General features: G+C 38.6%; 1 protein-coding gene across 8 annotated transcripts in view; it reads left to right on the plus strand.

Moving 5' to 3' along the window:
• CDK14 (cyclin dependent kinase 14) overlaps positions 1–19,261 on the plus strand; it is a 665,059-nt gene that overhangs the window by 300,294 nt on the left and 345,504 nt on the right. For 7 of the 8 annotated variants that reach the window (XM_070787460.1, XM_070787461.1, XM_070787457.1 and 4 more), the window contains one exon: positions 8,490–8,552. The exons of the other annotated variant lie outside the window; for it this stretch is intronic. In XM_070787460.1, coding sequence (XP_070643561.1) covers positions 8,490–8,552 — 63 coding nt within the window. The remainder of the gene's footprint in view (positions 1–8,489; positions 8,553–19,261) is intronic. 8 annotated transcript variants of the gene reach the window in all.

Consider the following 19,261-nt stretch of genomic DNA (forward strand, 5'->3'; position numbering starts at 1 on the left):
CAGTCTGGATAAGGAGGGCTTGATATTTTTGTGTGCTCTATATTACTGTGCCTTGGCTCTATATTTTCAAGGGGTACATGTTATCAACTAGTTCTTAACATATCTCATGTGTTTGTTTTTTTAATTTATTTATTTGGTTGTGCTGAGTCTTAATTTTGGCATGCAGGATCTTACTTGTGGCATATGGGATCTAGTTCCCTGACCAGGGATCAAACCCAGGTTCCCTGCATTGGAAGCAAAGAGTCTTAGACACTGGACCACCAGGGAAGTTACCCCCCCCCCATCTTTTTGTTTTTTTAAAAATTCAGGTTTTCATTTAATGTTTCATTTTTTTTAAAACGAGTATTCATTGATTTCCAAATAAAAGTATAGCTGAGGTGTGATGCTTGTTTTTTAAATTAATTCATTTTTATTTGGAGGATAATTACTTTACAATATTGTATTGGTTTCTGCCATATATCAGCATGAATTTGCCATACATTAACATGAATGAACTGTGGTATTTAAATGTAAAATAAGCCTATTCCTCAAGAAGAAAGAAATTCAGAATTAGTTTTATTATCTCTGGAATCTTTCCAGTATTCCTACTATTGTGAAGCAGTTTTTTTTTTTTTTTAATGCTATAAGATTACATGAATCCTGAATATACTGACTTCTGTCTTGCTGTCAAGATGGAACACTAACATGAAAAGAAGAATATGGAGTGTGTGTGTGGCAGAACTTCAAAATGAGGATTTCTGTTGGTTATCCCCATGGAAAGACTTCCTTATTTTTAGCCTAGATGCTAAAAATAGGGCTGTGCTACTTTCAATATCACATTTTGGCAGTGCTTCTGAAAAATATCAAAAATTAGCTGACAAATATCGTTGACACCATGCTTAACATAAGAGGGTGGGGGGAAAGAGTGTGTTGGGGAAGGTGCTCTATTTAGATTCCTGCTTAATGAGTAAAGGTCAGTCTGAAATTCATTGCTGATATTAAAGCATAATTTCTCTGAGGAACTTGGCATCTCTTGAATAAGAAGTTTGATCTTTTCAAGGAAAAGTAATTGGAAAACCTCATTTCATTGATAATACATTGATTACAAAGAAACATAAACCCATACTAACAGCTCCCCTGGTAGCTCAGATGGTAAAGAATCTGCCTGCAATGCAGGAGACCTGGGTTTGTTCCCTGGGTCAAGAAGATCCCCTGGAGAAGGAAATGGCAACCCACCCCAGTATTCTTGCCTGGAGAATCCCATGGACAGAGGAGCCTGGTTGACTACTGTGCCTGGGATCGCAGAGTTGGACACGACTGAGTGAACTAACATTTTCACTTTCAAACACATACTAAATGATGAAGCCTACTTAATAATTGACTTATACTTGTTTCTTCCCTGGTCAGCTTTCATGTCCAAAAGCTTGTCTGACTCTGGGGTCTTCTGAGAGCTTTTTACCAGTGGTGTTCAGTGAAAGCATGTTACTTCTTTTCCCTCACCCAAAGTCAGTTTTAAAAGGAGTAAGGAATGGAGAATTCCAGGAAAACATCTACTTCTGTTTCACTGATTACGCTAAAGTCTTTGACTGTGTGTACCACAACAAACTGTGGAAAATTATTAAATAGGTGGGACTATCATACCACCTAACTGATGGCACCCCACTCCAGTACTCTTGCCTAGAAAATCCCATGGACGGAGGAGCCTGGTAGGCTGCAGTCCATGGGTTCGCGAAGAGTCGGACACGACAGAGTGACTTCACTTTCATTTTTCACTTTCATGCATTGGAGAAGGAAATGGCAACCCACTCCAGTGTTCTTGCCTAGAGAATCCCAGGGATGGGGGAGCCTGGTGGGCTGCCATCTATGGGGTCGCACAGAGTCGGACATGACTGAAGCAGCTTAGTAGCAACCTGCCTCCTGTGAAATCTGTATTCAGGTCAAGAAGCAACAGTTAGAACCACACATGGAACAACAGACTGGTTCAAAACTGGGAAAATAGTACATCAAAGCTGTATATTGTCACCTTGCTTATTTAACTTATATGCAGAGTCCATGCGAAATGCTGGGCTGGATGAAGCACAAGCTAGAATCAAGATTGCTGGGAGAAATATCAATAACCTCAGATATGCAGATGACACCACCTTTATGGCAGAAAGCGAAGAGAAACTAAAGAGCCTCTTGATGAAGGTGAAAGAGGAGAATGAAAAAGCTGGCTTAAAGCTCAACATTCCAAAAACTAAGATCATGGCATCCGGTCCCATCACTTCATGGCAAATAGATGGGGAAACAATGGAAACAGTGACTGACTTTATTTTCTTGGACTCCAAAATCACTGCAGATGGTGACTGCAGCCATGAAATTAAAAGACATTTGCTCCTTGGAAGAAAAGCTATGACCAACCTAGACAGAATATTAAAAAGCAGAGACATTACTTTGCCAACCAAGGTCTGTCTAGTCAAAGCTATGGTTTTTCTGGTAGTCATGTATGGATGTGAGAGGTAGACCATGAAAGAGGCTGAACACCAAAGAATTGATGCTTTTGAACTGTGATGTTGGAGAAGACTCTTGAGAGACCCTTGGAGTGCAAGGAGATCCAACCAGTCCATCCTAAAGGAGATCAATCCTGAATGTTCACTGGAAGGACTGACGCTGAAGCTGAAGCTCCAGTAGTTTGGCCACCTGATGCAAAGAGCTGACTCACTAGAAAAGACCCTGATGCTGGGAAAGATTGAACAGGAGGAGAAGGGGATGACAGAGGATGAGATGGTTGGATGGCATTACCCACTCGATGGATCTGAGTTTGGGCAAGCTCTAGGAGTTGGTGATGGACAGGGATGCCTGGCGTGCTGCAGTCCATGCAGTCACAAAGAGTCGCACACGACTGAGTGACTGAACGACAACAAGGAATGGAGAAGGGAAAACAGGAAAAGGTGAATGTCATAGTCCAGCTTGTTTCTCATCTTTTTCTTTGGCTGGATTTTTTTTTTTTTTTTCTGGTTATCTTTTGAAGGGATGTTCTCCACTCAGGCCTGTTTAAAACTGTCATCATATTTATAATTTATCTTTGCAGTCTCCTTTCATGTCTTTCTCTTTAAGTTTCATGGGTGTGTTCTGTTGGTCATCTAGTTCTCCAGTCTACATATGATTGAAATTAACTGAGACTCTGCTGTGTGAAAGTGCTTATGAGGAAAAAGCCTTTTCTTCAGTATTTTATGGTCTTTCTATATGCTGCTTTTTTACAAAGAAATATCTGTCTTCTGCCTTCTAAACTGATCCTGCCACAGTGTAATGAAGTCAAGATGGAGAAACCCAAACTGTAAATGTGGTTCTTTCACAGAAAACGTTTATGTTCAGGGGATTATGGTTTCAGATATGTTCTTCAAATTCCTTCCCCTTGAAACACTCATGCACCTTTGTAAATCCTATAATAAATGCTGCATACACACATGCCAAGTCGCTTCCGTCATGTCCGATTCTTTTGTGACCCCCATGGACTGCAGCCCACCAGGCTCCTCTGTCCATGGGGTTCTCCAGGCAAGAATACTGGAGTGTGTTGCCATTTCCTCTTCCAGGGGATCTTCTCCACCCAGGGATCAAACCTGCGTGTCTTACTTATGTCTCCTGCATTTACCGCTGGAGCCACCTGGGAACCTTAAATAAATGCTACTTGATGGATAATCAACAATGAGGAAAGAGGAACCTGATCTTGAAAGAAATGTATGCAAGTGTGGGGATTGAACCCTCCAGCTTCTTTCTGCTCTCACTCTTCTGCGTGGTGTACAGATCTAGCCACACTTGATAGCTTAATTTCAAATCACACACTCTAGAGGGAAGACTGGCGAAGTATTCTTAGGCATTCAGGTATAAACCTGTCAGACACAAGTACTTCTAAAAGCGTTGCCCAGAAGAACAGCAGCAGTTGTAGAGTGAATGAGAGGGAGATGCAGGAAGATGAAGTGGAGCATAATGTAGTGCAGGCCAGAAGAGATGCTAGCCACGAGCCAAGATAGAGACTGGGGGGCGGAAGAGTGACTGGGTTTGGTCTATAGTTACCAGGCACCTAGTCTAAAGATATTCCTTTTATTTTTGGACCAAGAAATGGCCAGAGATCAGGCCAGATGGATCTGAGACTATGCGTGTCTCATCGGTGGAGAGTGATCTGTTGGTCATGTGCCACAGGGGCCTTCTGTTCAGAACTTGTATGTGTAGGATGGCTTTCAAAAGTGTAATAACAGAGAATTACCTCCCGGCGTGATTGTTAAGGTTACTTCTGTTATTTCTGGACCAGGAAAAGTCACAAGGGTCACAGAATCCAGTGAGTTGAATGAAGGAGAGAAGTTAAAATGAAGAGATTTAATGATATTTGTAATTTAGGCACGTCTAATATAGTTTGACTGTGAAGAAGGCTGAGCATCAAAGAATTGATGCTTTTGAACTGTGGTGTTGGAGAAGACTCTTGAGAGTCCCTTGGACTGCAAGGAGATCCAACCAGTCTATTCTGAAGGAGATCAGCCCTGGGATTTCTTTGGAAGGAATGATGCTGAAGCTGAACCTCCAGTACTTTGGCCACCTCATGTGAAGAGTTGATTCATTGGAAAAGACTCTGATGCTGGGAGGGATTGGGGGCAGGAGGAGAAGGGGACGACAGAGGATGAGATAGCTGGATGGTATCACTGACTCAATGGACGTGAGTCTGAGTGAACTCCGGGAGTTGGTGATGGACAGGGAGGCCTGGCGTGCTGCGATTCATGGGGTCGCAAAGAGTCGGACAGGACTGAGTGACTGAACTGAACTGAACTGAATGTAGTTCCAGGCATAGTATTGTATATTAAAAAAAAGAGGAGGGGGAGAAGGTTTTTAAATAAGGTAAAATGGAAGTTTGCCAGGATACAAGACCTTATACCACCTTTTGTCTTTTCCTCCATTTGAGGTTCTCTAGATTCTTGCCCCTAATCACCCAGAGCAATCTGAGATTAATGATGTATTTGCTGGAAGTAGTCTCATAGGTTGTGTACGGAGAGCTGTGGAGTATGAATGAGAATGTCTGGACGTATAGACAGGAAGAACACATATAATAAGGATGAAATGTTACGCCTAAGAGTTCCAGTTCTCAAACGGTATTTAGCATTTCATTTTGAATTGCAGTTCTCCAAAATATCCCTTCGTACTCTAAACACACTACAGAAAATCTTCATCACCATCATTATCCTTATCATCACCTGTAGCAGCTACCCCGTGCTGGGCATTATGGATATTTACATAGTAATTTTCACAATATCCATATGCAGTAGGTGTGCTAGGATTATCCCCTTAACACAGATGAAGACACTGATACCCAGAGGTTATATGACCCACCTACAGCTACATGGCTAGTGACAGCCATGTGTGTGTGCATACATACATGTTCATGCCATACAGCTGCTGCTGCTGCTGCTGCTAAGTCGCTTCAGTCATGTCCGACTCTGTGCAACCCCATAGATGGCAGCCTACCAGGCTCCCCCGTCCCTGGGATTCTGCAGGCAAGAACACTGGAGTGGGTTGCCATTTCCTTCTCCAATGCAGGAAAGTGAAAAGTGAAAGTGAAGTTGCTCAGTCGTGTCCGACTCTTCGGGACCCCATGGACTGCAGCCTACCAGGCTCCTCCATCCATGGGATTTTCCAGGCAAGAGTACTGGAGTGGGTTGCCATTGCCTTCTCCACCATACAGCTGAGGGAATACAAATTTAAAATTTTTAAAGGTTTGGGAAAAATCTTTTTGAAATTTCCCAAGATCCCATTTCTGGAGAAGCCTCCTTGTTATTCGTGTTGCAGTATCACTGGGCATGCATATATACACAGAAGGATATGAGGTATACATGAGAATCAGGAACTTTTCCCCCCGTTCGTGATATATTTCCATCCTCATAGTTAAGTGGGGATTTTGTTTGTTTGTTTGGTTTCAAACAAAATGCTTGAATGCTTTATTCTTTGAAAAAAGTTACAGTAATTTCACAGGTATATTAAAATCCACAGAACGTTTGAGTTCTCTGAAAGCAGAGACTGTGTCATTTATTTATGCACAATTTGCATTTAATGCATATATGTCAAGTAGAAAGTACAATGGAAGCTTTGTCCCTAACATCATTTCACTTCTTTAAGCATATGTAGCATAAGTTTATTGGGCGTAAAATTAAACATGCTTTTTAGTTGTTATTCATATCCTTTATATAACCTCCTGTTTACTTTTTAATTTTTTTGTCAATTTCATTGGTTGATTTTCTTTTTTTAAAGAAGTAACCTTCAAGATTTTGTGAAAATTTAAGCTTCTTCTTTTATTTTGATCAGTATTTGCTTTATAGTGATATGCCATGTTGCTAGCTGAATAAATGTTTAATCCATTTTCTTTGAATTCTGTTATGTTTAACATTTACATTGATAAGTTGCTCTTTGCTTTTTATTGGTATTTGCCAGTATAAATATCATAAAATACAAATAAGATCAATATATAATATGATGTATCATTCCTTTACTTTCAGATTTTATGTTATTTTTTGTTGTTTATTATATTTAGCCTTTATCTTGGAACGAGTATGAGTTTGATTTTGTTGTGTAAACTGAAAATTTACATTTTTAAAGAGATTTTAACATGTTTATGTAATTATTGTTATGATTGGATGTACTTTCTATTCACCAGTTTATTATGTGTGAGACAATGAGCACATTATAGTTGTATATCATGTTATATATTAAAAAGTACTTTTTCACAGACCATTTTATATGTCCTGTTACAGCATTGTTAATCGGCTATGCCCCAGTACGAAATAAAAATTTTTTTAAGTATATAGTTTTTGTCCTCAGTGTGTGGAAAAGAGAAAGGCAATACAGCCTTAGAATATATCCAAGACCATTTCTTCTATCCCATGTTCTTTCCCTTTGTTCTCCATGGCTGACCTTTTTCATTCTCTATTCGGATCTTATTTGAAAGTATCACTTACTGTGGCCTGTTTTTAGCAGGCATTAAGTGCCCCCCTCTATGTCCTCAAACAGTGCCCAGTAATATTCCTAATGTACAACTTACTGTACAGTCATTACACACATCCTGGTTTTTTTCCACCTACATCTGTTTGCTTGAATTCTGTATCCTTACTGACTAGTGTCACTAAACTCCAGAGCTTTCTTTGGCCACCTGATGCGAAGAGCCGACTCATTGGAAAAGATTCTGGGAAAGATTGAAGGCAAAGAAGAAGAGGGCAGCAGAAGATGGCATGGTTAGATAGCATCGCTCACTCAACGGACATGAGTCTGGGGAAACTCCGGAAGATAGTGAAGGACAGGGAAGCCTGGCATGCTGTAGTCCATGGCGTAGTAAAGAGTGGAACGTGATCTAACAACTGAACAACAGCAATAAAATGACTGGTGTAGTGCCTGGAAAATAATGAGCTGAGAAATACATGGTGAACAGTGAATGAATGCTAAATTCTGCACTGTATTCTCAGCAGTTACCAGCTGGCATGCAATAAAAACTCAGTAAAGGAATCTGAACTGTTATCATCATGGCTACAACCACGTACAGCTTTATGAATGTGTCAAAAGCTTATAATTCCTCAACAATTGAAACCTGATAATGGGGCATAAATAATCACGGTCACTGGTTTTTACAGAGTGATTAAATCATAAAATTGTTACTGCCAATAAATAAGATTAGGAAAATTTATATAACAACTCTACATGTTTCTTTAGAAATTTTATGTAGCTCATAATATAAACAGAAAAAGCATTAAAAAGAAAATATACAATTGTGTGCAAATTCAACTTGGGATATTTGGAAAAATTACAGTATAAGTTGCTATCTAGGGATATTTCTTTTTAAAATAAATCTGGATGTATTTGTCTTAATTTATAATTTTGGAAGTATTTGCATTGATTTAGAAAGTAAATCATTATAAAGTTTTATAAAATCAGTATTTTTTCAAATATATTCAGGAGTGCTGAGAATCTGAAAATTATCTTTTAATGAATATAGTTATGAAAAAGTAAATACATCCAATGATTAATTTTATTAGAATGATCTGTTTGTAATGTTTACATGTCATACAAAATAAATAACCATCACCTTCATTTCCACTTGAAAAATGCAGGTAAGTGAAATTGTATTTGGATTGGTTAACTGTATGCTTATGTGCTTTTAGTTGAAGTTAAAGTATATATATTTTAGGTAAGTTTTCTTCTTATTCCACTTAAGAGATACATATTCAGTGTGAGAATTAGGCATTTAACAGATTAACAAATTGTGGACATAAATTCTTTCTAATGCACAGATATGTTTAACGTAAGATAGAATCTGGAGTAATGATTCAGCTGTGGTCAATATGGAGGGTGGAGGAGCATGCAACTGCATACACTAAAAAATCCACCCACTTGCCTTATATTTGCTTAGTTCAGAAAGTAGTGATGACTTTGAAACAGAAAAATATTGATTCATTGTTTTATAGCCAAAGGGATGTTAATACATTTTCCTTTTTTCCTTCTAGCATACTGATTTATGTCAGTACATGGACAAGCACCCTGGGGGGCTGCACCCAGATAATGTGAAGGTAGGAAAAGATCTTTTAAGTCGAGGCTTAGCATTCTTCATGTGCATTTTTTGAGCCAAAAGCTAATCTCTCTACTATAATTTTTTTTTTTAATTGTGTGAAGAGAAGTGATTCTGAAGTGAACCATAGTCATTGATTTGACAATGAAAGCCATGCTTGGGCATTAAATATTTTCATTGGACTATTATTATTTAAACTGTACCCTATTTTTCCTTCATGGAGAAGCATTTGCCAGTAATGAGAGGGATCTACTGGAATCCTGCCAAAACTATGTTTTCAGTAGAGAGGAATCTCCAGTCGCTCTAGCTTAGCGCTCCATACTGAAATACCAATTGGTTTCAAGATAATGTATTATTATGATCCAAAACAGTGTTATGATGAGTTCATGGTGCATATTTTTTCATTTGTTTGTATAAACAGATAAAAATGATTTTTCCTTCAGTTTTCTTTTATTTCTTTTACCAGATATTGGATTAGTATGTGTAAAAACAATTAAGCTTTTCTAAGTTTTGACCTAGCAACCATTTTGGAAAATTTTCCCCATATTTCAAACTTAAAAGAGGAGATTCTTTTCTTGGCATATGTTAGGGAGTTAGAAGATACTAAAGTTTATCAGTGGGCTTAATGATGTGCTTACATTTTAGTTTTGAAATGGCTACATTTCAGGATCCTGAGAACCCATTTAGTGATATAAATGCATTTGAAGTATCATTATTTGTCTCCTTTTCATCCCATTCATTATCTGCACCTTTCTTGCAGTGTGGCATGGTTTTTCTGTTGTACTTTTCCCTTTGCTAATAGAGGTAGATTTCACATATAGCGTTACATGTGTTCATTTCTTTTTGCTTTATAAAAATAATGTTTTATTGTATATAGTTTCTTATTTTCTTGATATCTAGTTAATGGGTTTTCTTTATTAATTAGAGATGTGATGTCAGTTGTAATGAATTTAATTGAAACATTTGCCCACGTGGTGGTAAATGACAGAAGGATTTTTTCTCTACATTCCCTAGGACTGACTAACCAGTCATTAAAACTTTTGCCATTCTGACGAGTGAAAATGAAATGTTTTTACATTGGCATTTTCTTGGCTGCTAGTGACACTGGGCATCTTCATGTTTCTTGACCATTTGTGATTCTGCCATTGCAATTTGCCTGTTCTTATATATTGTTCAATTTTCTATTGCATTGTTCTTTTCTTAATAAATTGAAGGCTATTTTTAATAGTTGTAACATTAATGATGGTACTTTTTAAGGTATCGCTTTTGTTATACAATTTTAAAATATGGGAAACTGTAGGAACTCTGGCAAGACATTCTTTTTAAAATAAATACTAGAATCAGTATGGTACTTGAAGTATGTGTTGACTTTTTTCATATATGTCCTTTTTCACTGTTGTGATTTTTTGTTTTATTAAATTTTTATTTAGATTCAGTTTTTTGACTATTCGCTTTTCTTAAACATGTGTATTCATTGACATAGATAGATTTTTAGTGGTTGCACTGGGCAAGAAATTTTAACAGGCTAAGAGATTTTTTATTAATCTTGTTTAATACTAATTAATAGTATTATTAATTACAATATGAATGTTTAATGACCGCAGTTTTTTTTTCACATCAACATCACCGACTTGATGGACATGAGTTTGAGTAAACTCTGGGATATTATTAATTACAGTACTAATGTTTAATGACCGCAATTTTTTTTTAACATCAAACATCACCGACTCGATGGACATGAGTTTGAGTAAACTCCGGGAGTTGGTGATGGACAGGGAGGCCTGGTATGCTTCAATTCATGGGGTCACAAAGAGTCGGACACGACTGAGCAACTGAACTGAACTGAATGTTTAATGACCGCAATTTTTTTTTTAACACCCAAACATCTCAAGTCGTCTCATTAATACATTTAATGTTCTCTTTTTAGGGTTGATTGGGTTCAAAATCAATAGTATGGTACCTCCTTACTCCTATCTTCCACTTCAGCCCAGGTAATCTGCAGAGAGCCCAGCTAGTGAAAGCCCAGGACCTACTAGAATCAGTGGAAATCAGAGGCTACTCTGAGCTAACTTTGACCTCCCGACTTTAAATTCAGTGACAGGATTGAGATTAAAGAGCTGACTCAGCCTTTGCGAAGAACACAGGCATCACTGGATTTCCATTATCCTGGTTTGGTCTTCTCACCAACACTTTGCTGTTATTTAGTCACTTAGCCATGTCTGACTCTTTGTGACCCCCTGGACTGCAGCACGCCAGGCTTTCCTGTCCTTCACTATCTCCTGGAGTTTGCTTAGACTCATGTCCACTGAGTCGATGATGCCATCCAACCATCTCATCCTCTATTGCCCCCTTTTCTTGCCCTCAATCTTTCCCAGCATCAGGGTCTTTTCCGTTAGTCAGCTCTTCGCATCAGGTGGCCAAAGTACTGGAGCTTCTGCTTCAGCATTAGTCCTCCCAATGAATATTCAGGACTGATTTCCTTTAGGATGGACTGGTTTGATCTCCTTGCAGTCCAAGGGACTCTCAAGAGTCTTCTCCAACACCACAGTTCGAAAGCATCAGTCCTTTGGCTCAGTCTTCTTTATGGTCCAGCTCTCACATCTGTTTAAGACTACTGCAAACACTATAGCTTTGACTACATGGACCTTTGTTGGCAAAATGATATCTCTGCTTTTGAATACGCTGTCTAGGTTTGTTATAGCTTTCCTTCCAAGGAGCAAGCATCTTTTAATTTCATGGCTCATTAGTTATGGGTAAGAATTGGTGGAAAACTTTATCTGTGAAGCAGAGAAAGAGAGCTCTTCCCACAGAGCATTGTTGTTTTCAGCTCAGGCTGGCATCACTGGTGATTTCTGTAGCCTTTGTAGTAAGTTCTGCTTTTTCCATTACATTACATTTTTCCTTAATTTCTTGATAGTCATGGAGAGATTGAGCTTATAGGTTACTGATTTTTGGTTACTAGGCGGCACTGCTTGAAATTGTGTTTCAATAATTCTTACCCGTTTTGTAAGCTTTTCTTTCACCCCATGATCTGTCATCATATACTTAGTATGTGTATATATGCTGCTGCTAAGTCACGTCAGTCGTGTCCGACTCTGTGCGACCCCATAGACAGCAGCCCACCAGGCTCCCCCATCCCTGGGATTCTCCAGGCAAGAACATTGGAGTGGGTTACCATTTCCTTCTCCAATGCATGAAAATGAAAAGTGAAAGTGAAGTCACTCAGTCGTGTCCGAGTCTTAGCAACCCCATGGACTGCGGCCCACCAGGCTCCTCCGTCCATGGGATTTTCCAGGCAAGAGTACTGGAGTGGGGTGCCGTTGCCTTCTCCGATATGTATATATACATCATTCAAATATTTAGTATGTATAGCTTTCCAAATATGAGAGGCAGCAATAGGTATTGATATCTAAGTATCCCTTTCCCCATAGCTATTGAGGTCTTGGCTTCTTTGAGGATTTGCCAAAATATTCTTGATTGTCCCAGTTCTTGGAATACTTAAGGGGGCAAGAAATTTTGATTGGCATCGAAGAGGTCTTCAAGCTGGGCTCCATAGCATAGTCATCTGTGAAATTAAAAAAATATACATATATGTATATGTGTTTATGTATATATATCTATACGTGGGCTTCCCTGCTGGCTCAGCGGTAAAGAGTCCGCCTGCCAATTCAGGATATATGGAATCTATCCCTGAGATGGGAAGATTCCCTGGTGTAGGAAATGGCAACCTACTCTAGTATTTTTGCCTGGAGAATCCTGTGGACAGAGAAGCCTGGCAGACTACAGTCCATGGGGTCATAAAGAATTGGACATGACTGAGCAACTGAGCACACACACACACACACACACACACACACACATATATAGTCTCTTTTCTTTTCCCAGAATCAAAATTTTAAAAGCACCCTAAGGAGGAAATGGGCTTCCCTTGTGGCTTAGCTGGTAAAGAGTCTGCCTGCAATGGGGGAGACCTGTGGGTTGGAAAGATCCCCTGGAGAAGGGAAAGGCTCCCACTCCAGTATACTGGCCTGGAGAATTCAGTGGACCGTATATAGTCCATGAGTGACTTTCTCTTAAGTAGGAGATGGTGGGCATTTGCTCAGGCCAGGGCTGAGAGGCCTGGCTCCTCGCACAAGCCCCAGCATCAGCTGCTTTCCTGTGGCCTGTAGGCGTTTGCCTGCAGCCTGGAGCGCTGGTGGTGGTGAGGGCCTGTGCTCTCTCACAGCCCCGCAGCCTGGCTGCCTCAACAGCAGTCGCTCTGCCAGCCAGCTGGCTGGTGGGGTGTCCCAGAGAACAGCAGGGGCTGGGCAGGTAGGAGGGGATATGGGAGCTTCATAAAACAGGTCTCAGACCCAGGCCTGAAGACTGAAAGCGTCTTTTATGGGGCATCGGGTCAGTCCAAGAGAACGGACCTAAAGGATCTAGGTAACGCTACAGCAAAGGCCCCCCCTTGTCAAATAAGTGACTCAGAGGAAGCAAGGTTGGTTTGTTTTGATTAGACACAGAAAGAAGCATCAAAAAATTATGAATAATAATATCTAAGAGGCAAAAGAGAGTCATACACCTGTAAAGCACAACGCTGCATTACTTTCGTTGTTGTTCAGTCACTAAATCATGTCTGACTCTTCGCAACCCCATGGACTGCAACACACTAGGCCTCCCTGTCCTTCACTATCTCCTGTTATTTTAAACAGGATAAATCAGTGAACATGAGGTAGCTTTGGAAATTAAAAATACGATGACAGAAATTAAAAACAACAACAGTAATTTTTAAATGGGAAACAGGATTACTTAGGATGCACTTTACATCATTGCTGTAGGTAAACTTTGAAATTTGCTTTTGTATTTTATATTCGCCTTCAGGTTTCTATTTTCACTATTTAAGTTAAGCAAAGTCTACTTTCTTCCACTTTTCTTCTTTGTACTTTCTAAAATAAAATGAAGCAATTACTAATATAATAAAATAAACAACAGTCGTAAAAATGGATGGAAGAATAAGTTGGAGAATTGTACCAACTTGTGCTTATGCACAAAGTAGAGCATAAAATAGAAATCTGAAACATGAGACAAGAAGTATTAAAAAAATTTAGAATCCACTTCAGGAGATGGGCCATCTGAATAATTGGAGAAAATAGGATGGAGTTATTAAAATAATAAACTTTGAAATATGCTTCTTCTAGATGTGAAGGATGTGAACTTCAAGATTAAACAGATCTTTTAAATGCCCAGAACATTTAATGAAAATAGAAGAACAGTAGTATTTATTACTGCAGAATTTCTGAACATGATTTCAAAGACACATCCTACCAAAAGGAAACAGATTTACTGCTCAGAATCAATAATTACAGTGGTGTCGTCACCATTTAGGGGGTTTTTCCTGGTGGCTCAGTTGGTGAAGAATCCACTTGCAATGCAGGAGACGGCTTGCAATGCAGTCGTTCGGGTTTAATCCCTGAGTCAAGAAGATCCCCTGGAGAAAGCAATGGCAACCCACTCCAGTATTCTTGCCTGGAAAATCCCAGGGATAGAGGAGCCTGGAGGGCTATAGTTTATGGGGTCGCAGAGTTGGACATGACTTAGGAACTAAACCTTCACCATTTGGACTTCAGCAGCAGCCCTAGAAGGGAGACGGAAGTGGGACAATGACTTGACAATTCTGATGTAAAATTGTCCAATCTAGTATAATATGCAAACTATCAATGAAGTGTGAAAGCAGAATAATTATTTTCAGATGTTCAAGGAGTTGAAAATTTTGCATACCTTGCATCCTTTCTCAGAAAACGACTTGAAGATATACTCCACCCTGTAACTCAGGGAATAAACCAAGGCAGAAAAGAAAAGGAAACCTGGCAGTAGAGGCTACCTCTAAAGAGGGATGGAGATCCTTGAGATGATGAAAAGAATCCCAGTATAACAGTGGTGCATCAGGCTGGAAGAGTAACCCGTCAGTCCAATCGCACAGGTCAGAAGACTCCAGGCGAGATTTCTAAGATGAAATTGTCAGATAGAATATCAAATGTGTTTGAGCAGATTTACAAGTTGGAAGGGGCTTCCCCGGCACCTCAGTAGTGAAGAATTAGCCAGTGCAGGAGCCACAAGAGATGCGTATTTGATCCCTGGGTCAGGAAGATCCCCTGGAGGAGGAAATGGCAACCCACTCGAGAAGAATCCCATGGACAGAGGAGTCTGGCGGGCTCCAGTCCACGGGGTAGCAAAGAGTCAGACACAGATTAGTGACTGAGCACTCAGGCACAAGATGGAAGAAGAATTTGGTGTTGAATTAGTGATAACCCCAAAGAAAACTCAACAACAGCAAACCAACCAACCAACAAAAGATCTAGATTGTTACACCAGGAAAAACAAATTATTGTGTGGTAGAGAAAAGTATTCATATGAAACGTAATGGCTCAGCTGCAAATAACATTTACATGATGATAATACAGTATTATAATCAATATGTAATATTGTAATATGTAATCAATATTACATGTTGATGTATTACATAGTTAAAAAAAGACAAACACCTCTTTAGGATTCTGCTATGGCCAGCCTCATTCCAGGATTAGCATCCTAAAACAGTCTTCCATTTCAACTGCCACATTTGATATAAAATAAAGATCAACATGATTTTGTCAGAGCATTTTGACTCTTTGTCCAATGTTCTTTTCCTTACATTGCATGATTCATTTATTAAATTACTGCAATTAGCGTTTTATTTGTGACTTTATGTGCTCTCAGTCACATAGGTTTGTCAGCATTTTCATAGTGAAGATAATAGTCCTACCTTCTCTGAGGGTACGGGAAGTTAAAAAAAATAGAATGCATCTTGTTAATGCCTGTGTTTTGGCATCTGAATTGCAGTGCATGGAAGCAGACAGCCCTTATCACCACGTTGCTTTCCATGGGGGGCCACTCAGCTAATTACGCACTGGCATTTCTTCACAGTTTGTCTGCACAGAGACAGTGCCCTCCTCCAGAGCTCCATGTAGGATCTGCACTGCAGGTGAAATTATTCTCAAAGAAGCCTGACTATGACACAGTGGCAGAGGTCCCATGGGTATTTCTGTGTGATGGATTAACCTATTTTTTTCATGTGGTGATGTTTATTGTCACTTAAGATTTCTGAATGCAAAATGAAGAACCTAAGAATAATATTTACTAAGTTAACAGCTGTTCATAATGCTGTGCTGGATGCTGATAAAGAAAAACAGCTGAGCTAAAATAAGATCTTTTAATGGGTCTCTATAAATGCAGGGTGTGAAATCAAGGTGAGATAAACGATTGTCTTTAAAACAGCAAGTTCTTGCAATAACTCTGAAGCTCTGCATCTGGTTAAATACTTCATGGATTATTAAAGGGTTGGATGTGATAAATAGAAGATATTGATTATGGTGAACAGAAGGAAAACATACTGATCAAATCTTGCTTCTAAATTTGACAGTTTTGACTTTTGCTCTCATCACTATGTGGCATGATGATATGGAGAAATATTTTAAACATTTCTCTCGGATTATAAAAATGTGCATATCTTTGTTTAGATTTCGTATAACTTGTTTATTGTAAAAAGCTGGGATACCATGCATCTAAGAATTCAGGCGATTTTTCTTTACGGTAAATCAGGTCAGCTTGCAAGCGTTACAAAGGTGATGTATCACTGAGGAATGAGGGGGTAGAAAGGAACAAAGGAAAGAGTACATAGCTAGTGATTTCATAATAAGCCACAGAGTAGTCTATGGTCATTTTGTACTAAATCCCAGCAAAACATCTGTTAAAGTTTTATCTTTTGTGCTACATACTCCTTGTAAGCTTTGGAATAAGCACATCAGAAAAAAGATTGTTTCAGTGTTAACTAAATTTCTGTAGTCACTCTGCTGCTTTAATGGCCTACAAACTGAGTCTGTTTGCAATATGGTTCTGAAATAAATATTCACTATTAACTAATGGTCTGTATTGTAGCATAATATCAATTTTAGACAAATGGGTAATTTTAGCAGTTAATTACTTAGAGGGCAATTTAAAACCTGAATGGAAAGCCTGAGGACACTGGCCTTGTTATAAATATTTATGATGATTAAAGGCATAACAACCAATTGCTAGAACATGATAATTGGTTTGTAAGAATTTGGGGGGAGGGTAGTTCATTTTTCTCCCCTTTACAAACCATTCACTATGAATTTTATTGGGTGTTGACTATCATAGTTGAGTTGAAGACAGAACCTGAAGTTCTTCACTGTATAATCCTCAGTGATTTACAGATTGATTGGTTTTCTAAAAAGTGACCGTGACAGTCTAAATCTCTTTCATTCAGGTTTTCGTGTGTTCTTTAAAAAATGGCAAGCATGAGAGACTGAAAATTGAGATTCATCTTTAAAAAAAAGATTAATTGATGCTGTCTCCAGCTCATATCCAGAAATGTAGATGCTTACATCTTATTACCATGACAACCCTGGATCTTCCTGTATTTTTTATGTAATTACCTTCATTTCCATGTTATCGTAATGACTTTTCTAGATGATTTTTTTCTAAAAACACATTTGTCTTTTTTTTTTTTTACAGAACTGTAATCAAAGATATCCAAAGTAATTCTGAATTCTCTGCCTTATTCTCTGAAGCATCTGAAATTCTTTTGATGTAAAGCCTTTTTATTTTGTATCTAAATATCTGTATTAATTAAAAAGACTTGAGGATTATTATGGTTGAAAAATTGCTATTTTTCTTTCATAGTCCAGAGAACAGGCAGGTGTATAACAGTCAGAATAATATTATGCCAAATTAAGATTGTCTTATACAGATGGCACAGTGAATGGATTCCTAAATGAGAATTTCTAATGTTGAGATAGGAAATCAGATAACACCTGACTTTCTCCATATTTTGCATTAGAACTTTCATTTAGTTGGTAATGATTCCCTACTATGTATTATAGTGAATATTATAAAGCCTTTCCTTTTTCTGTATTTTGGGAAATATGGTTATTTCATGAAGTCATTCCAGTGTTTTAAAAATTTGACACCTAGTCTCAGCACCTGTCCAGTTTTCTTTTGAACCTTTTCATCCTATTTCTATTATAACAAAATAATTTTCCATATCTAGAAAGTGAAAGATTAACAATGAAAAGAGTGAAATCCATGTGTCAATTCATACTGTGTTGGATGTTCAGAGGTAGTCTGAATAGTGAATTTCTGGCTAAGATGCGGGGCCTGCATTTGCTTGTTGAGAACATGTCTTTTGTATCCTTGGCATCATCTGCTGATCTGCTTATAACGATTTGAATCAGACAAAGAAATCAAGGCAGCTAATTAAACAGCCCACTCTTTCCTAGAGGTGCTTTAAAACCCAGATTGAAATGGAATTAACCCAAAGATTGATGAAATTCACATAGTCATTAGAATAATGCCATGTGATATTTTAATTGTCAGATAGAATTACCCAGCTTAGGGGGCAGATATCCAGGGGGAATAGGAAAAACACCCTCCTGGATTTTAAGCTTCAAGCCGTTCACCTTGCCCCTCTCCTATTTAAAATGAATCTTGCACTTGACTCCTTTGTTGGCGTGTTTTCCTAGACAAACAAGAGAACGCAGGAGGGAAATTAGCTGAGTGGTAGTGTGTGTATACACTCCTGGGGATTTTCCTGATTGGTTTAGACAGGTTCTGCCTCCATGTGACTAGCCAGTACATTTCATAGATATTTTCTCATTAATACAGAAATTCTTGTCACTTGTGACCTTTCTAAAGAGGATGCAGAGAAGTTTATTTATCATACCTATCAAACTCAGAGTCTTTACTGCATGCCACTTGAAACATATTTTTCTCTATTGTTTAGCTTGCAGATGTGATCTTTCTCTAAGACTCTTATGCTCAAGATTCATCAGCTCCATCAGTTTTTCAGTCTGCATCTCTCTCTCATTTTTTTTTAAAGTTACATTGGCCTTATCAAATGATACTAAGACAATTCATGCTGATAGTGTCTGAGATGTTACTTTAGGCAGTAAAACCATTTTATTGTTGCCGTTCAGTTGCTCAGTTGTGTCCCACTCTTTGTGACCCTGTGAACTGCAGCCCACCAGGCTTCCCTGTCCTTCACCATCTCCTGGAGTTTGCTCAGACTCGCATCTATTGAGTCAGTGATGCCATCCAACCATCTCATCCTCTGTCGCCCCCTTCTCCTGCTCTCAATCTTTCTCAGCATCAAGGTCTTTTTCCAGTGAGTCGACTCTTTGCATCAGGTGACCAAAGTATTGGAGCTTCCGCTTCAGCATCAGTTTTTCCAATGAATATTCAGGGTTGATTTCCTTTCGGATTGACTGGCTTGATCTCCTGGCAATCCAAGGGACTCTCAAGAGGCTTCTAAATTCTATTTTTTTCTTTTCATCATGTATAAAAAGAATGGCTCTGAAGTTGGGGAAGCAGTGCATGCATTCACAAGTGAAGTTGAGTAAAAATTTGTATTTCATTCTATTTCTTTTTGGTTTCAAAAAGTGCATACCAGTAAGGTCAATGTATACTCAACATTATTTTGTTATTTGAATTCCTTGAAACAACTGTTTCAGTTTTTCTCTTGGAAAATTATGTTGGGTAACTAATAAGCCAGTAGCTTAAATCTGATTGTCTTGTTTCTACTCAGGTAGGGAATATTCCTAATACTAAATTTAGGCTACTGAGCAACTTTTTATTTTTTAAAATAATTTTTATTTATTTGTTTTATTTTTG

This window comes from Bos indicus, chromosome 4 (assembly GCF_029378745.1).
Source record: "Bos indicus isolate NIAB-ARS_2022 breed Sahiwal x Tharparkar chromosome 4, NIAB-ARS_B.indTharparkar_mat_pri_1.0, whole genome shotgun sequence".
In the NCBI taxonomy this organism is placed as follows: domain Eukaryota; kingdom Metazoa; phylum Chordata; class Mammalia; order Artiodactyla; family Bovidae; genus Bos; species Bos indicus.